General features: G+C 39.3%; 1 protein-coding gene across 2 annotated transcripts in view; it reads left to right on the top strand.

Annotated features, from left to right (window-relative positions):
- LOC117515515 (periphilin-1-like) overlaps positions 1 to 21,939 on the top strand; it is a 59,896-nt gene that overhangs the window by 20,479 nt on the left and 17,478 nt on the right. For both annotated transcript variants that reach the window (XM_034176096.1, XM_034176095.1), the window contains 5 exons: positions 5,901 to 5,960; positions 7,345 to 7,499; positions 8,951 to 9,027; positions 9,520 to 9,633; positions 17,593 to 17,727. In XM_034176096.1, coding sequence (XP_034031987.1) covers positions 5,901 to 5,960; positions 7,345 to 7,499; positions 8,951 to 9,027; positions 9,520 to 9,633; positions 17,593 to 17,727 — 541 coding nt within the window. The remainder of the gene's footprint in view (positions 1 to 5,900; positions 5,961 to 7,344; positions 7,500 to 8,950; positions 9,028 to 9,519; positions 9,634 to 17,592; positions 17,728 to 21,939) is intronic.

Here is a 21,939-nt window from a genome sequence, read left to right as displayed (position 1 = left end):
AGTGTGCCACTATAAATCACAATGTAAACAAATCTCTACAGCATGATATAAATTAAGTAAAAATGCAAGCGTCAAATTAATGAAATTCATAGGTTCATCAAATAATCACTTTTGCACCTACATTTTTCTTCATACACATGGATCCATGAACATGTCTAAGTAACTGAATATGGATCTAGAATTTATTTACATCAGTTATTAATAAATGGATACAGTGGTAAACTCGCTGTTAAATTTTTCTGGAGTAGGCAGCTCTCAAAAACTGAGACACCTCTGAAACGTCTCAAGAAATTACAGGTTTCTGTAGCTGTAATAAAAAAAAAACTGAGTGCATTTTTTGTCTGTTGCATCACCAGCTATACAGATTCATGCTGAAGTGGAGCATAGAATGACTGTGTTACAAGAAAACCAATAAAAATTCAGCTTGGATCAAGTGTGTGGTTGGTGGCAAACTCTAGCTGAAATTTCATGTCTTCCCTTTGAAAAAATATTCTCTGCCGCTCCACCTTGAAGTTTGGTTACTGCTAATACACCAGACAAAGGTTGTACTATGCACAGTTTCTCCAATTACAGCAACTGAAGCCTGTGGCTTCCCTCACTAACGTCCTTCTTACATGGTCTGTCAATGAGAACTGCTGATTTGCCAGTTGCCATACATTTTTATAGTACTTTTTAAAATTCTTGATAAGTATACTGTAAATGAACTCCAAGACATATTCAGTGACTTGGAAAAGTGTATTTTCCCATTTCTTTCCTTGTCTAAAGAAAACTGGCTGTCAGTCTGATTATTTGTTATACTCAAGAGCAGTGGTGGGCACACTTCCGATAATCCGATAACAGATAATTATCGAAGATAATGTTTTCATTATCGGATTATCTTTTTAGATAAATTTAAAAATCATCATCGGACTAATTATCTTCCGATGAATTACTGTCCGATAACTTTTAGACCGATAACGTACTAAACTAAGCTGAACAGTGAAAAACATTTTTAAAACTGTTAAAACTGTTGAGATCTAACTGTTAAAAGTTTCCTAATAGGCATGTTGTTCTACCCTCTGCAATCAGAAACCACTCTATCATCTGTAAGCAAAGGAGAACTGGTGACCAAAAAAAGTAATTCCTTTAACACCATACTAATGTAATCGCAATGTCACCAAGTCATCCAGAGGCATACATATTTAACTTATGGTTCAAATTTTAACCACTCATTTAGACAAGTTATTTAAAATTACTGTCAAGTCTGAAGTTTATAAAGTGAAAATATCAGATATATGTTTTTTCGTTTTAAAGTAATGTGCTAATTTTTAAGGTTTTGTGAGCACATGCTGTGCCAGGCAGCAATGCATTATGGGTAGCATAAGGTAATCTCAGACGTTCACGACAGGACAAATGCATTTCAGACACTCTGTTCAGGGTCCACAGATAACAGCATTAAACTCTAGTGCCTAAAACTCTCGTGAATATATTCTCTGGGTTTATAGACATTAGTGTATTTGCGTTTGTTAAATTCCACGCATCTTAAATGTAGCAGACACGGATTATCTGGAATTTTGTTTGACATTTTTTCAAGGCCGCTACTGGCATCTACTGGCCAGGAGTGTTCATGGCAGTATTAAACGTCTGGGTACATGGCTGCTCTCAAAGTGTTGGTATTGTCCATTGTCCAGGCGCTTTTTGTGTGCATATATGTTAACTTTGTATTCTAAAACTACGGTTAGAAGTAATTCCGACTTCTTATCGGTCCACACGAACGAGGTTGGCACCATGTTTTTAGTTTTTGTGGAAGTGACGACGAGAATAAGGCTCCTGATTGGATAGAATTTTAATCAGTACCGCCACCCAAAGGTTTGGCAGACTAATTACAACACATTTATACGGTTCGATGTGGATGGATTTTTTTTTTAAACGACGTAGTGTGGATGAAGTTTTTTCCCCAAACTGAAAGGGTAAGATATTCTGTTTTACAAATACCCGACAACGTGTGTACTTGGCCTTATGTCTGTGAAAGGCACTATATAAATAAATTTACTTACTTACTAATATTGAGTGCACATTTTACAACATCTTAAAAGTTTTAAAACATGCAATTGCGATGACACTTCCAGGGCTCCATAAAAATGCCTGTTTTTACAAATAAAAATGGAAATTTTACAAAAGCACATTTATCTTTAAACCAACACACAACACACGTCACATTAACGTGTTGGTTTACATAATGGATTACTGAACCATTCACTGTTTAGCACTTTTACCCAGAATGCTTTGCGGTCTGTGTTTGTTACAAAACCTCAGAATTTGTGCCTTATTCAACATTAAAAGATATATGTTATATTTTAACTTTGTACAAATGACAGAATTGACATTAATGGAGTTATTCTATAAGTATTTTCAAAAAACCATAAGTTAGTATGACTATTTTTCAAGACCTCCACCTGACCGGAGTGTTGAAATTGATAGGGAGCTGGCCTTATGGCTGCTCTTGGTGTGCCTCTGTGGTGGGAGCGCTGTTGTAAACAAGAGTTTCCAGCAGGGGCAGAATGTTGAAAGAAAAGTGATTATGATTAGTAAAACTTTAAAATCCGATCTTGCAGAAACAGGAAGCCAGTGCAGGGACACCAAGATTGGCGTAATGTGGTCAAACTTTCTGCTCTGTGTCAAAAGTCTGGCAGCAGCATTCTGAACCAGTTGAAGACCCCTGATCCTGGACTGCGGTAAGCCAGAGAATAGAGCATTACAATAGTCCAATCTAGAAGAGACAAACGCATGAATCAAAGTCTCAGCATCAGCCATAGACAGAATAGGACGAATCCTCGCTATATTTCGCAAATGGAAGAAGGCAGTCCTTGTAATGTCTCTAATGTGGAGATCAAAGGACAATGCAGGATCAAAAATTACTCCAAGGTTCCTCACTTTATCCGTATGATGTATAACACATGGACCTAAGCTAAATGCTAGCTGATCAAATTGATGCCGATATCTCGCTGGACCAAAACCATAACTTCAGTCTTATCAGAATTTAAAAGTAGGAAGTTACTAGACATCCAACTTCTTACTGATGCAAGACAATCTTCCAAGGATTTTATGTGAGTAAGATTACCAGCAGTTATTGGCATATACAATTGAGTGTCATCAGCATAGCAATGAAAGGGAATCCCAAAACGCCGCAATATATTCCCGAGGGGTGCTACATAAAGAGAAAAAAGCAAGGGGCCCAAAACGGATCCCTGAGGAACCCCAAACTTCATGTCTCTACGATCGGAGGAGGTTCCATTACACAATACACAGTAGGAACGACTGGACAGGTACGACGTCAGCCATGCAAGAGCAGTTCCAGTAATCCCAAAGTGATTCTCCAGCCTATTGAGTAGAATATGGTAATCCACAGTGTCAAATGCAGCACTAAGATCCAGCAGTACCAGGACGTAGTGATATCCGAGTCCATTGCTCGCAAAAGGTCATTCACTACTTTAGTAGGTGCTGTCTCTGTGGAGTGAAATTTTCTAAAAGCAGACTGCAGTGGCTCAAAAAGATTATTCTCAGTGAGGTAGTCCACGAGCTGTCGCAAGACCACTTTTTCCAGGATTTTAGAACAAAATGACAGATTTGATATCGGTCTATAATTCTTCAATACACTAGGGTCGAGATTAGATTTTTTAAGTAATGGTTTGATCACTGCAGACTTAAAACACTTAGGAACAGATCCAGAAGTTAATGAGAGATTTATAATTTCCAGCACAGTTGGTCCAAGAATGGGCCACAGGTCCTTAAACAGTTTTGTTGGTATAGGATCAATTAAACAGGTTGTGCTTTTAGTAGACGTCACGAGCTTCGTCAGTGCGCCTAGCGAGATACCATCAAAATCTGTAAATCTGGATTCCACCTCAGTTGGTGCATCCACCTCCACAGCAGTATGCAGTGGTTGGGCCAAAGCCTGCTGAGATATACTCAACCTAATATCCTCAATTTTCTTCTCGAAGTAATCCAAGAAGTCTTGTGCTGAGAAAGGAGAGTGAAGAGTGGCTGTCCATGAATAAGAAGTGCTACAGTTTCAAACAAAAACTTGGAATTATGCTTATTTTTATTAATCAAATCACAATAATAGGCACGCTTTGTAGCCAGTAGTGCCTGCTTATAATCCAAGACAGCATCTCGCCATGCAAGATGGAACACCTCTAACTTAGAACTACACCATTTCCATTCAAAACCTCAAGCCTTCTGCCTAAGGTCACGCAGGTAACCATTAAACCAAGGTGAGTATGCCTTGGGAAGGCGTGTCCTCAAGAGAGGAGGCGCAACCTTGTCCATTGTGGCCTTGTGCGCTGAGTTCAAGCCATCCGCAAGACTATCTACTGATTGAATATTCTCTAACCTTGAGGCCAAAATTTCAGGCAGTCTGGCTTCGAGTTCTATCATAATTGAAGGAGTAATGCGTCGCCGCAAAGAAAGACAAGGCTTTCGATCCTCTAGGCGCGGCAACATAAATGCACACCTAACAAATGAGTGGTCAGAGATCACCGAGGCAAGAGGCAAAATGTCAATGTTTGTGACAGCAAGGCCACGTGTGAGTACCAGATCAAGGGTATTTCCACTAGTATGTGTTGAATCCCGAATACATTGCTGGAATCCCAGCGCATCCACAAGTTCCATAAATGACTTGCAAAGGGGATCAGAGGGCTTATTTATGTGAATATTAAAATCACCAATAATCAAAATGTTGTCCACACTAGCTGACAGGCTAGAGATGAATGCACCAAATTCATCTAAAAATTCAGAATATGGGCCAGGAGGCCTATAAACAGTGACAACATGGCATGACTGATTTCCATACTTCTGACCCTGACAATATGTAGCATCATGGGCAGAGCGGAGAGTCAGATGCTCTCAACAATAAACTGCAGTGAGTGCAGCATCCATTGTGGTGAGAGAAAAAAAAAAAACAACTTTCCTTATTCAAATTCATTCCAGTAGTATTCTGCTCTTACTAGGATGCAGCAGTTTTCTAGCTTGGCAGATAGTTCTGGAGGAAATCACTGAAGAATTTAACAAATTGAAAATATGGTTTGACCGAAACAAACTGTCATTAAACTTAAATAAGACAGGGATGAAATGGAGGTGTAAGAGTCACTAGGTGTTCACAGGAAACATTTATTTCTGTATGTATGTATATATGTATATATGTATTTATTTATTTATGTATTGTTCATTGTTAGTTGGTTTTATATTTTCTGTTGTGTTTCTATTCAGGTTCTTTTTGTCTCTTTCTCTAAAATTGTATATAATAACTAATCATTAGATTATTAATATATAAACAAAAATAAATTTAAAAAATATTACAATTTGTAATACATTTGACTCTTTTATGACAACAAACGCTTGACAGCTGCAACTGCTTAATGCTAACTTTAACATTGAAAATACCATAGACATGCTAATGTGTTAGCATCGGTCCCGTTTTTAAGTTATAAAATACATCTATCAACTGTTTCAGAAGACCATAACAGGTTGGTTTAACATAAAAAAGGTAAATAATACTCACAGCCATATGCTCTTTGGGGTTTTAGCAGGGGAAAATTGAAAGAAAAAATGAATCAACGAAGCAGTGATTCGATCACAGAAAAGTTGATTACAGACCTGCTGCAGGGTCTGTAATCAATGTAGAGAAATTATCATTTTCCTACAACGGCCACTCAGAAGGACCGATAAGGGAATCGTTATGTAAAAAGGTTATTGATGTTGGTGGATCGAATCATTTCTTAACAATACCCGAAAGGAACTGGTTCTCAATACCCATCCCTAGCTGTGTGTCAGGTTTTTTTACTGCATCTTCATGCTTTGGTACTATGCTGTCAGTTAGTATCATCAGTTGACATCTAAGTGTGTATTTTTTCTTTTTACAGGAGCAGTAACAGAGATCGGCCTTATTGCAACAGAGGTCGAAGTTTAAATTATTCATCGAGGTCAGTGGTAGACAGAAAAGCCAGGTTAATGCATACTAGGTCTGTTACAAAAGTATCGGACCTTTTTATATTTTTGCAAAAACCTGATGGATTTGAATCACGTTTACTTGCATCAGCCAACCTTGAACCTTCGTGCGCATGCATGAATTTTTTCACGCCTGTTGATTACGTCATTTGCTGGCAAGCAGCCTTTGTGTGAGGACGTGTGTAGTGCGCTCGGCGGATTTTCATTGCAAGGAAAAAGATGGAACGACTGGAGCAGCGCCGCATCAGATTTTGCCAGAAACTGGGCGACAGCCAGGTGGAAACCATTCGGAAGATTCAAACAGCTTTCGGTGACGATCCTATGGGCATCACACAGATTAAGGAGCGGTACAACCGGTTTAAAGACATCCTCACAATGGTGGAGAGCGAGCCATGCTCCGATCGGCCATCAACATGCTGAAATGACCAGATCATTTCCAAAGTGAACGCTGTGGTGATGTGGGACCGTCATGTGACTATCCAAAAATTGCGGAGGAGGTGGACATCAGCACTTTTTCGGCACATTCCATTGTGACAGAAGATTTGGCCATGAAAAGAGTTGCAGCGAAATTAGTGCCGAAGCTGCTGACAGTGGAGCAAAAGCACCTTCGTGTTGAAGTCTCACAGGACATGCTGTGACATGCCCACCTCTTCCACAATTTCTCAGTCACACGACTGAAAAGTCACAGAAAGTCGTCTGAATCATCCGAATAGTTTCCACCTGGCTGTCGCCCAGTTTCTGGCAAAATTTGATGTGGCGCTGCTCCAGTCGTTCCGTCTTTTTCCTTGCAGTGAAAATCCGCCGAGAGCACCACACACGACCTCACACAAAGGCTGCTTACCAGCAAATAACGCAGTCGACAGGCGTGAAAAAATTCACGCATGCGCACGAAGGTTCAAGGTTGGCTGATGCAAGTACACGTGATTCAAATCCATCAGGTTTTTGCAAAAAATAAAAAGGTCCGATACTTTTCTAACAGACCTCGTACACCCAGCACTGTACATGTTCTGTTTCTTCCTACACCACACACGGCTTATTAGTTCATTCTGGTGCTGTTCAGCTTGAAATGAAAAATACATCGTAGTTGGAGGACTTGAGGGAAATCCTGGGAAACACTTTCTGAGCAAGCAGTAATAAGTTATGTCAAGTTATCTAAAATGACACAAAAGTGATGTGAAAAATAAGGTATTGCTTATTTAAGAGATTATATGTAGAGACCAGTAGTTGTCAGTATTGCACTTTAGGGCCCTGCCTATTTGGGCCCACCTAATTTGGGATAATCATTTTTGGGTAGAGCAGGAAGAACTGGACATTGATATGTACAAAACATTTCAATGAGAGTATTACTTATTTTCCCAGAGAGGACCATAATGACTACAGGAGGCGAGGCCGAGAACCCCATGCACATGGTCGCCCTTCCCAGCAAGTTGAAGTTGTTTATTCCCGATCAAAGAATAGAAGCTTTTCCCCTAAGAGGGACAAAAGCTACACACTCCATCAAAGCCAGCGGAGGGGTAAGTATTGAGTTTACTGTAGTTGGTTTGAAGAACTTAAAGGGAGATAGACCAAGTCATCTTAATCCCAAACCCAGTATTAATAAGTCCTATTCTGATATTTCTAACACTGTTTCCACAGTATCTAAAACCTGTGAAAGCTTTTTTCTTTTCTTTAATTTTTTGTTTTTGTTTTGTTTTTTAAATGGATTCAATTCCCAGTCACAGTACTTGTCTGTTTTCTTAGACAAGACACTTCATTTGCATTGTTTCAGTCCACCTAGCTGTAAATGGACTGCATTTCTGTAGCACTTTTCTATCTGAATCAGAATGATGCTCAAAACAATGATGGCTCATATTCACCCATTCATGCTCTTTGCTGCCATCCAAGATACTCATCTGCACACCAGTAGCAATTTGTGGATAAAACTCCTTCTCAAGGGCCCTTAGTGATTTTGCAGCTTGACCTCAAGGTCATGGCTTTAACCTGGAGACCGTGAATGCAGAGTTTCAACAAAATATCTCAAATTCTTTGTTTTTTATGATTTATTTTTCCCATTTTTAAATGCTTTAGAACTGATTGTAAGTGGGGAGATACTATAATATGTGTATTGATTTGTGTTTTTCAAAAGGTTTGTTTTACAAGTGATTTGGCATTGGATGTAATAGCATGAGGCTTTCAGAAAAATGGTGTGGATGTAATGTCTCCTGTGATACAGTCTATTGTGACAAGATACATTAAAACAGTGAGAAAATGGACATCCTTCCTAACTCCACCTCTATTGTAGAATTAAAAATTTGGTCAGTAGTTGAGAGTACATAGAAAAAGCTTTGTTTGATAAATGGACTGCATTTATATAGCACTTACAATGATGCCTCAAATTCACCAATTCACGCAAATACACTCACACACCGATGTCAGGGCGCTGCCATGCAAGGCGCTCACTACACACTGGGAGCAACTTGGGGATTAAGGACCTTGCCCAAGGGTCCATAATGGTTGTCCACCCAGACTGGGGGTTGAACCAAGGATCCTTTGGTCTGATCCCACTGCTTAACCACTAGACTATCACCTCCCAGTCTATGATCTATGTCTGGCTGTACAAAGTTGAAAGCGTGTACCCCAGGAAATTGAGATGAACTGATGATTGGTTGTTCAACTCAAAAGGAACCAGTTGAGGTCGTAGCACCTGCTTAGGGTGATCCATAATAAGTACTTGTGATAGTTTTTATTACATTGCCAACTGGAAGACCACAGGTGGCATTTATTGCCATTAAATTGCGTAACATATATAAGTGACACAAGGGGGAATAAGCTGTGGCGCTGTTGTACCTTTTGTTAAAATGTCAAGTCAGTTATTGACTTATTTCAGTAGTTGCTAGTCTGTTTTATTTTATTTAATCTGGGAATGGATGTGCTTGTTTGTTCACTCTACCTTTGGTTTATATCTCTCATGTCATTTTATATATAGAAAAGCCCAGTGTGACAACTGACAACACTGCCAGCATTACTGTGGAGGACTCCTCTCACAGCTCAGGATCTTCAAAGGTAAAACCTCCATGAAGGCAGTCTAAATTTGTATTGCTGCCACAGCAATATTTGCAGCTAATATGAGTTATGGAATTTCACTTGTACATGTAAATAAACTATAATTACTTTGTCTTTACCTGTATTCTTAGAAATGAAGGCGGTTTCTTTATTTGACTCACCTGAAGAGTGCACAATCATATATTTGATGTGGCCATGCAACAGAGAATTATTGTGATTCTGATATCTGGCAGTGAAATTAAAACAGTCTTTGAATGCAAAAGGAGAAATTACAATGATATTGTAACAACAAAAGAGCCTTTCAAATATTTATTGTATTTGATGAAGTGCCATCTTTTGTAAAGTTCTCTCTGGAATGGCACAAGCATAAATATCTCCAAATCTACTACACCCTACTACATAAAATGCCTGTGTATAGGACTCACCACCTTGGGTTTTGACATGTTTTTGTAATAACACAAAGTCATCCTAAAGATTCATTCTCCTGTGTAGGTATCGGCATCACGAGAAATCTCTGTCCAGCGAACTGTTGACAACACAAGCTCTTCCCAGGCATCCCTCAACCTCAAAGACCAAGATCTTTCAGACAAGAATGTTATTACTGAGGTTAGTGAATGTCTTTACTTGGGGTGGGCAGTACACTGGTGTCACAGTCATCACCGGTGTGATAGTGCGCCATGTTAGGATTTTTCCCCTATAGCACTAGAGAGCCCCTGCCATACCAGAAATATTTTTTTAATAACATCAGTGAAAAAATAACACTGGTGAATTCATGAAACATAATGCCAAATATCCACTAATTTGGAAGTTAATAATTTCTACACAGCTCTGATCAGTACTGCAGCACAGAGACTGTGATTGGAGACAGAGGTGGTCTGTATGATCATTAACTCCCTCCTCCCTGTCTCTTGAGCTCTGCACGACAGTCAAAACACCCCTTAAATACTTTTCAGGCTTTCACATCATTTTCACGTGATTCTGTTGTGTGAACCAGATTTTTGCACTGTAGGCTCATTTAAGCTTTAAACATCGTTAATTAAACACAGTGATGATTTGTTAAACATTTAACTGTGTCTGTGAAGTTTTTCCCTAATTTAGCTTTGAGGGAGCAGATTTTAAACTGAAAATAGTCTAGGTTATACTCTTTGTCAAATAAGATAATTATTTAAGGTGGCATACAGTGCAAAACCATTAATGCTGTGATATAATATGTTACCATCCAAAAAACAAAAAAATACCACGAGATTAATTTTAGGTCATATGGCCCACCTGTCCTCCCTGCAACACTAGTTTCTGACACTTTGACCGCAAACAGATACGCTTCTAATGACCATGTAGCCATTATAGCCATATAATAAATAAATTACTAACCTTGCTTGTTTGGTTAATAATCTTTTATTAACTCCATTACAACAGTTTTTCCCATGGAAAAAGACTAAATATTAAGCATTTTATGAACATTTGATATATGTATAACCTATAAATATGTGCAGTTTACCCCATAACTCACAAGGTAATAACTCCTAGAGGCAAGTTAGTTGGAAATCACCTCTCTACATTTGATATATGTACACTCAACAAAAATATAAACACAACACTTTTGGTTTTGCTCCCATTTTGTATGAGATGAACTCAAAGATCTAAAACTTTTTCCACATACACAATATCACCATTTCCCTCAAATATTGTTCACAAACCAGTCTAAATCTGTGATAGTGAGCTGTTATGGCTGTTTCAGCTCGTCCGAGCTGCATGGACTCATCCGCAAGAGGAGCCAGAGGTCCCGTCGGAGGAGTCTCAGTGGGGCGAAGAAGAGGCGGCCCTGATCTGTGTCGGAAAGCCCCGAGACGGAAAGACCCACTCAGATGTCCGCCCTCTCTCGCGTCCATGCTCCTTTATCCGATCATCTAGACGAATAACCAAAGATATTAGCTCATCTAAATCTTTTGGTTCGTCACAGACTGCTAGCTCGTCTTTTAATAAATCGTTCAAACCATCCACAAACACTCCTCTCAAAGCTGCGGCATTCCAACCGGACTGAGCAGAAAAAATTCGGAAATCAACGGAATAATCCGCCGCACTCCGCCTCCCCTGCCTGAGATTCAGCAACCGTTGGGCAGTGGTATTTGTTTTCACCGGATGGTCAAAAACCAATCGTAACTCCCGGGAGAAATCCTTAAAGGATCCTAACAATGGAGAGTTATTGCTCCACAACGCAGTGACCCAAGCTAGGGCGTCACCTCGAAGCACATTTGTCACATATGAGACACGGCTACCATCAGAAGAGAAGGAAGCCGGTCGCTGAGCAAAAACCAGAGAACATTGCATCAAAAACGGAGCACAGGCTTCAACGTTTCCCGCATAAGGTTCCGGATGACAAATAATTGGTTCGGAAGCCGACTCTCTGGGTGACGGAGTTATCTGCACCGGTATCGATGGTGCCGCAGCTGGAGCAGCAGGAAGCGGAACGGCTTGCGCTGCGAGCTCCGTAACGCGGGCATCTGTTTGTTTAATTTGGTTTGCGAGATGCTGTAATTGCTCCCATATCTTCTCCAAGTGTTCTTGAACTCTTTCCGCAAATGGAACCGCTTCTGCCGCTGGGTCCATTTAGTACTGGCCGGGAACTACTGTTATGTGCTGATGCGGGTCAGAGAACCGAACCAGCATCTGACAATGGCCCAGCGCTAAATAACCAGAAAGCGGTTCCAAGAAACAAATTTATTCCCCCTCATGTGCAATAATCCGTGTACAACATAAATAGTCAGCTGTCTTGGCAAGGTGAAGGACGGCGCGCTCTCCAGCGCCCAAAGTGTGCCTTAGACTGTCCACAATATAAGGCCACTCTGAAAGGTGCAGTTTTGTTTTATTGGGGGGGATATCTGGTGTGACCACCATTTGCCTCATCCAGTGCAACACATCTCCTTCGCATAGAGTTGATCAGGTTGTCAATTGTGGCCTGTGGAATGTTGGTCCACTCCTCTTAAATGGCTGTGCGAAGTTGCTGGATATTGGCAGGAACTGGTACACACTGTCGTATACGCCGGTCCAGAGCATCCCAAACATGCTCAATGGGTGACATGTCCGGTGAGTATGCCGGCCAGGCAAGAACTGGGACATTTTCAGCTTCCAAGAATTGTGTACAGATCCTTGCAACATGGGGCTGTGCATTATCCTGCTGCAACATGAGGTGATGTTCTTGGATGTATGGCACAACAATGGGCCTCAGGATCTCGTCACGGTATCTCTGTGCATTCAAAATGCCATTAATAAAATGCACCTGTGTTCTTCGTCCATAACAGACGCCTGCCCATACCATGATTAGTGCACAGGTGTGCCTTAGACTGCCCATACCATAACCCCACCGCCACTATGGGCCACTCGATCCACAACATTGACATCAGAAAACCGCTCACCCACACGACACAACACACGCTGTCTGCCATCTGCCCTGGACAGTGTGAACCGGGATTCATCCGTGAAGAGAACACCTCTCCAACGTGCCAAACACCAGCGAATGTGAGCATTTGCCCACTCAAGTCGGTTATGACGACGAACTGGAGTCAGGTCAAGACCCCGATGAGGATGATGAGTATGCAGATGAGCTTCCCTGAGACGGTTTCTGACAGTTTGTGCAGAAATTCTTTGGTTATGCAAACCAATTGTTTGCATAACCAAAGATCTTGGATCTTGGAGGTGAACATGCTGGATGTGGAGGTCCTGGGCTGGTGTGGTTACACATGGTGTGCGGTTGTGAGGCTGGTTGGATGTACTGCCAAATTCTCTGAAACGCCTTTGGAGACGGCTTATGGTAGGGAAATGATCATTCTATACACGAGCAACAGCTCTGGTTGACATTCCTGCTGTCAGCATGCCAATTGCACGCTCCCTCAAATCTTGCGACATCTGTGGCATTGTGCTGTGTGATAAAACTGCACCTTTCAGAGTGGCCTTTTATTATGGACAGTCTAAGGCACACCTGTGCACTAATCATGGTATGGGCAGGCGTCTGTTATGGACGAAGAACACTGGTGCATTTTATTGATGGCATTTTGAATGCACAGAGATACCGTGACGAGATCCTGAGGCCCATTGTTGTGCCATACATCCAAGAACATCACCTCATGTTGCAGCAGGATAATGCACAGCCCCATGTTGCAAGGATCTGTACACAATCCTTGGAAGCTGAAAATGTCCCAGTTCTTGCCTGGCCAGCATACTCACCGGACATGTCACCCATTGAGCATGTTTGGGATGCTCTGGACCGGCATATACGACAGTGTGTACCAGTTCCTGCCAATATCCAGCAACTTCGCACAGCCATTGAAGAGGAGTGGACCAACATTCCACAGGCCACAATTGACAACCTGATCAACTCTATGCGAAGGAGATGTGTTGCACTGCATGAGGCAAATGATGGTCACACCAGATACTGACTGGTATCCCCCCCAATAAAACAAAACTGCACCTTTCAGAGTGGCCTTTTATTGTGGACAGTCTAAGGCACACCTGTGCACTAATCATGGTGTCTAATCAGCATCTTGATATGGCACACCTGTGAGGTGGGATGGATTATCTCAGCAAAGGAGAAGTGCTCACTATCACAGATTTAGACTGGTTTGTGAACAATATTTGAGGGAAATGGTGATATTGTGTATGTGGAAAAAGTTTTAGATCTTTGAGTTCATCTCATACAAAATGGGAGCAAAACCAAAAGTGTTGCGTTTATATTTTTGTTGAGCATATAACCTCTAAATATGTGCAATTTACCCCATAACTCACAAGGTAATAACTCCTAGAGGCAAGTTAGTTGTAACTCACCTCTCTATCAGATCTTTTTTCTTGCATTTTAAACTTGCAATTCTGTACTCAACTATCTTTTTAATTCCACTACTGTTGCTGCCTCAAATGGTGAGTTAATAACAGCTCCATGTACATCTTCTGGGTCCAAAATTGGCTTCACAGTATCGCATCTGTTTTTGTTTATATCCATGGATGCCGGCTGTAGGTATACAGACTATCTCATGATGCGTTTTGCAAGGGCTACTTCCTTCCAGGCATGCTCACTGACACATGAAATCCCCTGTTACATGTATAAGCGACACTTTTGTGTGCTTCTATAAAGGGGTTGACATGTTTGTCCATTCAGATATTTCATCACAAAATATTTACTCTAACCAATATCTAATACAGTATTTCATGAGCATGCACATAGAGCTGTCATTTGTATTTAATGTAATATAACAGTGAAAGCCCAAGAATGTCAGTGCTTGTTATCGGTACTGCCATTTCACTTATATTACCCACCTTAATTCTCTTAAAGTAGGATAGTGTGAAATAAAAAAAAAACAGTGAAACCAATAATAAAAATTAGGGATGGGTATTGATAAGATTTTAATTGATATTGATGCCATTATCGATTCCGCTTATTGATCCGATTCCTTATCGATTCCCTTATCGATACCTCTTGTGAATTTTTTGTGTACTAAAGGTAGGCTTTACAGGTTTTTCTATGTCAACAACATTTTAAATTGGTCACTGGATCCTTGATCTCTGGACATAAATAAAAATAAACAAAATCTGTAGTTTCTGTCAAAAGCATTTCCTCAGACATTTTGGCATGAATGTCTCTCCATACCTCTGAGCTGAGCTCAGCCGGATGCTGCACGTCAGCGCAGGACGTCTCATTTTGGGAGGCAAAAACGTTTTGATCGATTTCAGTTTGTTTGTATTACAATGTTTGGAAAGAGGTGTCATTTGATTTAAACAGCGTTTCACTTTGAATTTATTAATTCCTACTCGACTCTATCGTTCTAACTTGACTCGGCAGAGAGCCGCGCAGCATTTGGAGCTGTGTGAACAGAATGGAGGACAATTTAGGGCTGAAACAATTCGACTAATTCAAATAATTTGATTACAAAAAATGTTTGAGGCAAATTCTTTGCCTCGAGGCTTTGTTTAAAGCTGTAGTACATACGCCAGGCCTGTATGTGGCACTGTAACGCTCCCACAAAAAACACAGAAGAAGACCATAGTGCTATTCAATGTAGCAGGCGATGCTACAAGTTTGCAAGGCCACACGCTGAGTAAAATAAAGCCTTTTAAGAGAAAGGGTCTGCGTAGATTGTCTGAAACAGACTTATTGCGCATTTAAAGTGAAGCAGTGTGTTTGTATATATTTTTTTTTAAAAACACGTTTTGCTCCACTGGTCGTTCGCCACCTCCGCAAGATGAAGTGAAAGAACGTGCACTTTAAATGAGTCATTTTTAATGATTTAAAAAAAGCTTTAATTCAGATTTAGTAAGAGTTTTTATCAACAGGCAGCTTTTGTGGAAATGCTGCAATCCACAGCCATTTTTCAAAGGCTGTGTTATTCGCCAAGTATACACAGAAAAGGAATTTGACTTTGGTTTCAGCTACACTCTGTACGGCATGTATAAATATACACTAAAGACTGAATAAATCACAGTAATAAAAAATGCAAATGAAATATGCAATAAGAAGGAAAAAAGAATGCACTGTCCGCGGACTGAAGATTTCACAGACTGCCTGGGCTTATGGTTTGGCAAAGCTCTAAAACTCTTAATATGAAAAAATTAATAACCCGGCAAAACAGAGAGAGGGAACACCTTAAACTTAAAAATCTGCATGATGGCACAGAAACATTGTGCCACTGCTTTAGGGAGAGCCCTGCCACTACTGATATTGTTTAAAAACACAAAGGTACTTTTTATCCGATTACTCGATTAATCGATAGAATATTCTATTCCAAAAATATTCGATAGCTGCAGCCCTAGGACGATTCTCATTTTTTTCTCGCAACAAGACAGGAGTCCCAGTTAGTGACTTTAATCCGCACAAAAGTGACTCACGATTGACATATTCAGGGATGAAAGCGTGTGAAAAACTAAAAAAGCTGAAACCCAAAATTATCCCCCAAAACCACCCGCACAGTAATGTTTGAATTCTAGAAGCTCTGAAATGCAATCTGGGACTATTCCAGACAATAAACTGCAGTGAGTGCAGCATCCATTTTGGTGAGAAAAAAAAGCAACTTTCCTTATTCAGATTCATTCCAGTAGTATTCTGCTCTTACTAGGATGCAGCAGTTTTCTAGCTTGGCAGATAGTTCTGGAGGAAATCACTGAAGAAATTAACAAATTGAAAATATGGTTTGACCGAAACAAGTTGTCATTAAACTTAAATAAAACAGGGATGAATTGGAGGTGTAAGAGTCACTGGGTGTTCAGGAAATAGTTATTTATTTCTGTATGTATTTATTTTCATTGTTAGTTGGTTTTATCTTTTCTGTTGTTTTGTTTCATCTAGTTCTTTTTGTCTCTTTCTCTAAAATTGTATTGTAGCATTATTAGTTGTGAGTTATTATTACTGTTATTGTTGTTGTTGCTATTATTATTAATATATGAATAAAAATAAATAAAAAATACAATTTGACAGTTTTACTACAACGAACTCTGAGCCATTATTATACAGAAAACATGCACATAAACGTGCTGAGATTATAACACCTTAATGCTAAACTTTAACATTGAAAACGCCATAGACATGCTAACGCTTTAGCATCGGTCCTGTTTTTAAGTTATAAAATACATCGATCAACTGTTTCAGAAGACCATAACAGGTCGGTTTAACATAAAAAAGGGAAATATTACTCACAGACATATGCTATTTAGGGTTTTAGCGGGGAAAATTAAGATAAAGTGAAATAAAACAATGAACCAACGAAGCACCAGATTGATGCACTGCTTTGATCTACGAATCACTGCTTCGATTGGTTCAAGGTTCAGAGCAAAGCTACGCTGCAGAAAAGTTGATTACAGACCCGCTGCAGGGTCTGTAATCAATGTAGAGAAATTATCATTTTCCTGACAAACACCCCCAAAAACAATGGCTACTCTGAAGAACCGATAAGGGAATCATTAAGCAAAAAGGTTATTGATGTCGGTGGATCGAATCATTTCTTAATGATACCTGAAAGGAACTGGTTCTCGATACCCATCCCTCATAAAAAGTCAGTACAAATCTTTGTTTTGTACATTTATATTAATTTGTGTTAACACAATAGCACCCTGTTCTAAAAGCATTGTCTAGCATTAATAATCTGACGTGCATTACATCTGGTTTCATGTCTCTGTAAGTGGAATTCCACACAGAATTCATGCTTTGTCTGGTGCTTAAATCCCAGTACCCTTGCTTTGCTTCATGTGATTGTACTAAATGAAGCATTCGATTTGGTCCAAACTTGTGAGGACTGAAGAGCGTCTTCTGTGGTTGATGGTTATTTTGGTTGTGTTCTTTTAATTTTATATTTGTGTACATGAGGTTTTTTTTTTAGCTGTCAATAGCCTTTAATCGTCGATATGTATTGGAAATGGTAAATAAATTCTGGTGACATCCAGCATGTATAATGAGGAATGTATTGTAGTATTGAAACACCAGTTGGAGAGCAGAGGTGTGCGTCTTCAACTCTACTACACACTTTGAAATCAAAACCAGTTTCTAAACCTTTTGACCTTACTATTAACCCTTCCTCTTTGACCTGCCAGGAAAAAAGTGTTGCATCTGTGGAGGAGCCAGAGGAGGTGGTTGCTGCCAGCGTGGAGCCGAAGTCGACACCAGAGGAAGACATTAAGGCTCGCCGGTTGGAGGCCATTAAAGCTAAAGCTCTGGAAATTGAAAAGGTACTTGGATTTTCTTCATGAAACAGCCTCTCTTCTTAATTTTGTATTCTGTTGAATCCATTGCCTTTATTTATATTTTGGCATAAGGCAATCCTCAATAAATAAACAAGTTAACCAAAACAACAACAACAAACATCTTCAGTTATTCCCTCCTCTCCAGTAGATCCTGTGTGACATGGATCAAGAAACGGTGGTGATTCCAATGTAGCTTTCTTCATGGCAGTAGAAAATCATTCAAAGTTTCATACTGCTGTCGCCTCTTATTTTCATTTGTGTGTGTGTGAGTGTGTGTGTGTGTTTTGTTCACTTTACGCTGTGTATCCTGATCCATCTTAAGAATCAGTTGAACCCCCCCAACTCTTAATAGTCTAAATGCGGTACCTTACCTTTGGGAATCAATGGTCTGCAATATTTAATGAATTGGTGAGGAGTTTAAGACAAGCTAATGTCAGTGGCTACGTTTACTTGCCGTTAATATTTGGGATAAGGTCAATATTCTGGTTTGTGAATCACTAGGAATAACCCGTTTACATGCTTAAGCAGACAGAGTTGCTCCTGTATACATGGTCATTAGTATTATTTGGAATATCCCCATCTAAACAGCAACGCACGTCCTCCACTGGTGCTTGATTTGGTCTGATGTACGTGCAAATCCTGCTTCGCGTAACTTTTCAGCCACCTTCTTGTAAATGTCGCTATCTCTGTACTTTCTTTTTTTTTTTAAACTTTATGTTTATTTAAGTTTTAGTTTTTTCAAACATAACAAAGAAAACACAAATCATAATTAAACAACATAATAGACCGATTTTACCAAAAATAAGATACATTCAGAAATAAAGATATTGAAAGCCATCATACGTTGCATCATCTCTATGTATGTCTGTGTCATTAAACAATTGCTTACATCAAGAGTAAATATATGATGTCCATTTTTCCCAAAACAGTTTCCCTTTGTCCAAAGATTGTCTCAGAGAAAAAGTTATTTTTTCCATCTCGTATATTTCGTTAACAATGTTCATCCATTCTGTAAGGGTGGGGAGTTCTTCTTGTAGCCATCTTCTGGTTATTGCTTTTTTGCTGGCTGCCTGTAATATCTGAAGGAGGTAACGATCCTTTTTTCTCATCCCGGTAGGTACAGCCCCTGGCAAAAATTATGGAATCACCGGCCTCGGAGGATGTTCATTCAGCTGTTTAATTTTGTAGAAAAAAGCAGATCACAGACATGACACAAAACTAAAGTCATTTCAAATGGCAACTTTCTGGCTTTAAGAAACCCTATAAGAAATCAAGAAAAAAAAGATTGTGGCAGTCAGTAACTGTTACTTTTTTAGACCAAGCAGAGGAAAAAAATATGGACTCACTCAATTCTGAGGAATAAATTATGGAATCACCCTGTAAATTTTCATCCCCAAAACTAACACCTGCATCAAATCAAATCTGCTTGTTAGTCTGCATCTAAAAAGGAGTGATCACACCTTGGAGAGCTGTTGCACCAAGTGGACTGACATGAATCATGGCTCCAACACGAGAGATGTCAGTTGAAACAAAGGAGAGGATTATCAAACTCTTAAAAGAGGGTAAATCATCACGCAATGTTGCAAAAGATGTTGGTTGTTCACAGTCAGCTGTGTCTAAACTCTGGACCAAATACAAACAACATGGGAAGGTTGTTAAAGGCAAACATACTGGTAGACCAAGGAAGACATCAAAGTGTCAAGACAGAAAACTTAAAGCAATATGTCTCAAAAATCGAAAATGCACAACAAAACAAATAAGGAATGAATGGGAGGAAACTGGAGTCAACGTCTGTGACCGAACTGTAAGAAACCGCCTAAAGGAAATGGGATTTACATACAGAAAAGCTAAACGAAAGCCATCATTAACACCTAAACAGAAAAAAACAAGGTTACAATGGGCGAAAGAAAAGCAATCGTGGACTGTGGATGACTGGATGAAAGTCATATTCAGTGATGAATCTCGAATCTGCATTGGGCAAGGTGATGATGCTGGAACTTTTGTTTGGTGCCGTTCCAATGAGATTTATAAAGATGACTGCCTGAAGACAACATGTAAATTTCCACAGTCATTGATGATATGGGGCTGCATGTCATGTAAAGGCACTGGGGAGATGACTGTCATTACATCATCAATAAATGCACAAGTTTACGTTGATATTTTGGACACTTTTCTGATATTTAAGGATGATGAAATCATTTTTCAAGAAGATAATGCATCTTGCCATAGAGCAAAAACTGTGAAAACATTCCTTGCAAAAAGACACATAGGGTCAATTTCATGACATAGGGTTAATGTCAACGAGCAGATGTGATTTGATGCAGGTGTTAGTTTTGGGGATGGAAATTTACAGGGTGATCCCATAATTTATTCCTCAGAATTGAGTGAGTCCATATTTTTTTCCTCTGCTTGGTCTAAAAAAGTAACCGTTACTGACTGCCACAATCATTTTTTCTTGATTTCTTATAGTGTTTCTTAAAGCCAGAATGTTGCCATTTGAAATGACTTTAGTTTTATGTCATGTCTGTGATCTGCTTTTTTTCCTACAAAATTAAACAACAGAATGAACATCCTCCGAGGCCGGTGATTCCATAATTTTTGCCAGGGGTTGTATATTTCCTAAGTAAAATACACTGAAAGTTTCATGTATTTTAAGTCTGGTTACAGTCTTGATTATTTTTAATATGTCTGCCCAATAGGTGGCGATTTTGGGGCAGTTCCAGAATATGTGGTAATGTCCAGCTGATGACTGTCCACAATTCCTCCAACAATTGCCCTGTATATGGCTTTTGGTGATGTTCTTTGATTTTAGGTGTTGTAAAATATCTCATTGTGTTCTTCCACATAAATTCTCTCCACAAATCTGAGCTTGAGGTTGTCGTGATAGTTTTACATATATTTAGCCAATCATCTTCTGTTAATTTAATTCCGGCCTCTTTTTCCCATTTCTGTTTTATGTACATAGTTGAAATTGTTCTTCTTATTTGCAAAACAGAATATGTGGAGGAAACATACTTTTTAGTAAGTTTCCCTTTGCATACGTCCAAGATAAGTCCGACCAAGTCATCAATTTCTTGTTTTGTATTTCTGATATTATTATTGAAGTGATGTCTCAACTGAAGGTACATGTAGAAATCATCCTTCTCCAAGGCGTAATCAGTTGCTAGTTGTTGGAAGCTTTTTATGTTGCCATCTGATATTTTCCAATACGCAGTTATCCCTTTGTTACACCAGTATTGGAATTTGCTATCAAATTTGGAGGGAGTAAATTGTGTATCATAAGCAGGCCAACGCAAAATTCATGCAGCTTTTTCAAAGGCCTCTTTTCTAGATTCTTTAAACCAAATATTTAATGGTGTTTTTATGTAAACATTTACACTGTTTAAAAGTAATTTAATTTTCTGTTTGTCTCCCAAAATAGAGGGAAGGGGAACACCAGTCTCTGCTTGATCAATTCCTTTGCATTTGGCATCCTCAGTTGAGTCACACCACAAAACCAAAACTCTAAGCTGTGCGGCCTTGTAATAACTTTCAAGACAAGGGAGAGCCATGCCTCCTTCGCTCTTACTTAATTGCATGGTTTCATATTTTATTCGTGGGCGTTGTTTATTCCAAATGAAACTAGAAATCATTCTGTTCCATTCAAGAAATTGCCTGGAGGACACTTCGATTGGTAATGCCAAAAATAGATATAGTAATTTAGGTAATATGGTCATTTTTATCATTTCAATTCTATGATACATGTTCATTAATATTGTTTGTCAGGGGGTCATAATTGTATTTGAAAAGGTCATTTGGATCCTTGGGTATTTGGACGCCTAGGTATTTAATTATACAGTTGTTCCAATTACACTGTAAGCGTTTTAGGACATTTTTACTCGGTTTATAATTGTAAGTGAGGATTTGAGTTTTTTGGAAATTTAATTTGTAACCAGAGTATGATCCAAATGTATCGAGTAGGGTTATTAATGTGGTTAAGCTGGTCTCAGGTTTGGTAAGTGTAAGCAAAACATCGTCGGCATATAGACAAATTTTATATTCTTTGTCTTTTACAAAGACGCCTTTCATATTATCTATTTCTCTAATTGCTTGTGCTAGTGGCTCAATATACAATGTGAATAAGGTTGCACTGAGGCCGCATCCTTGCCTACATCCCCTTTTCAGTGAAATTTCACAGGAGAGATCCCCATTCATTTT

This window comes from Thalassophryne amazonica, chromosome 8 (assembly GCF_902500255.1).
Source record: "Thalassophryne amazonica chromosome 8, fThaAma1.1, whole genome shotgun sequence".
Lineage (NCBI taxonomy): Eukaryota > Metazoa > Chordata > Actinopteri > Batrachoidiformes > Batrachoididae > Thalassophryne > Thalassophryne amazonica.
Note: the sequence above shows the minus strand (reverse complement) of the source record. Positions and strands in the feature narration are given on the sequence as shown.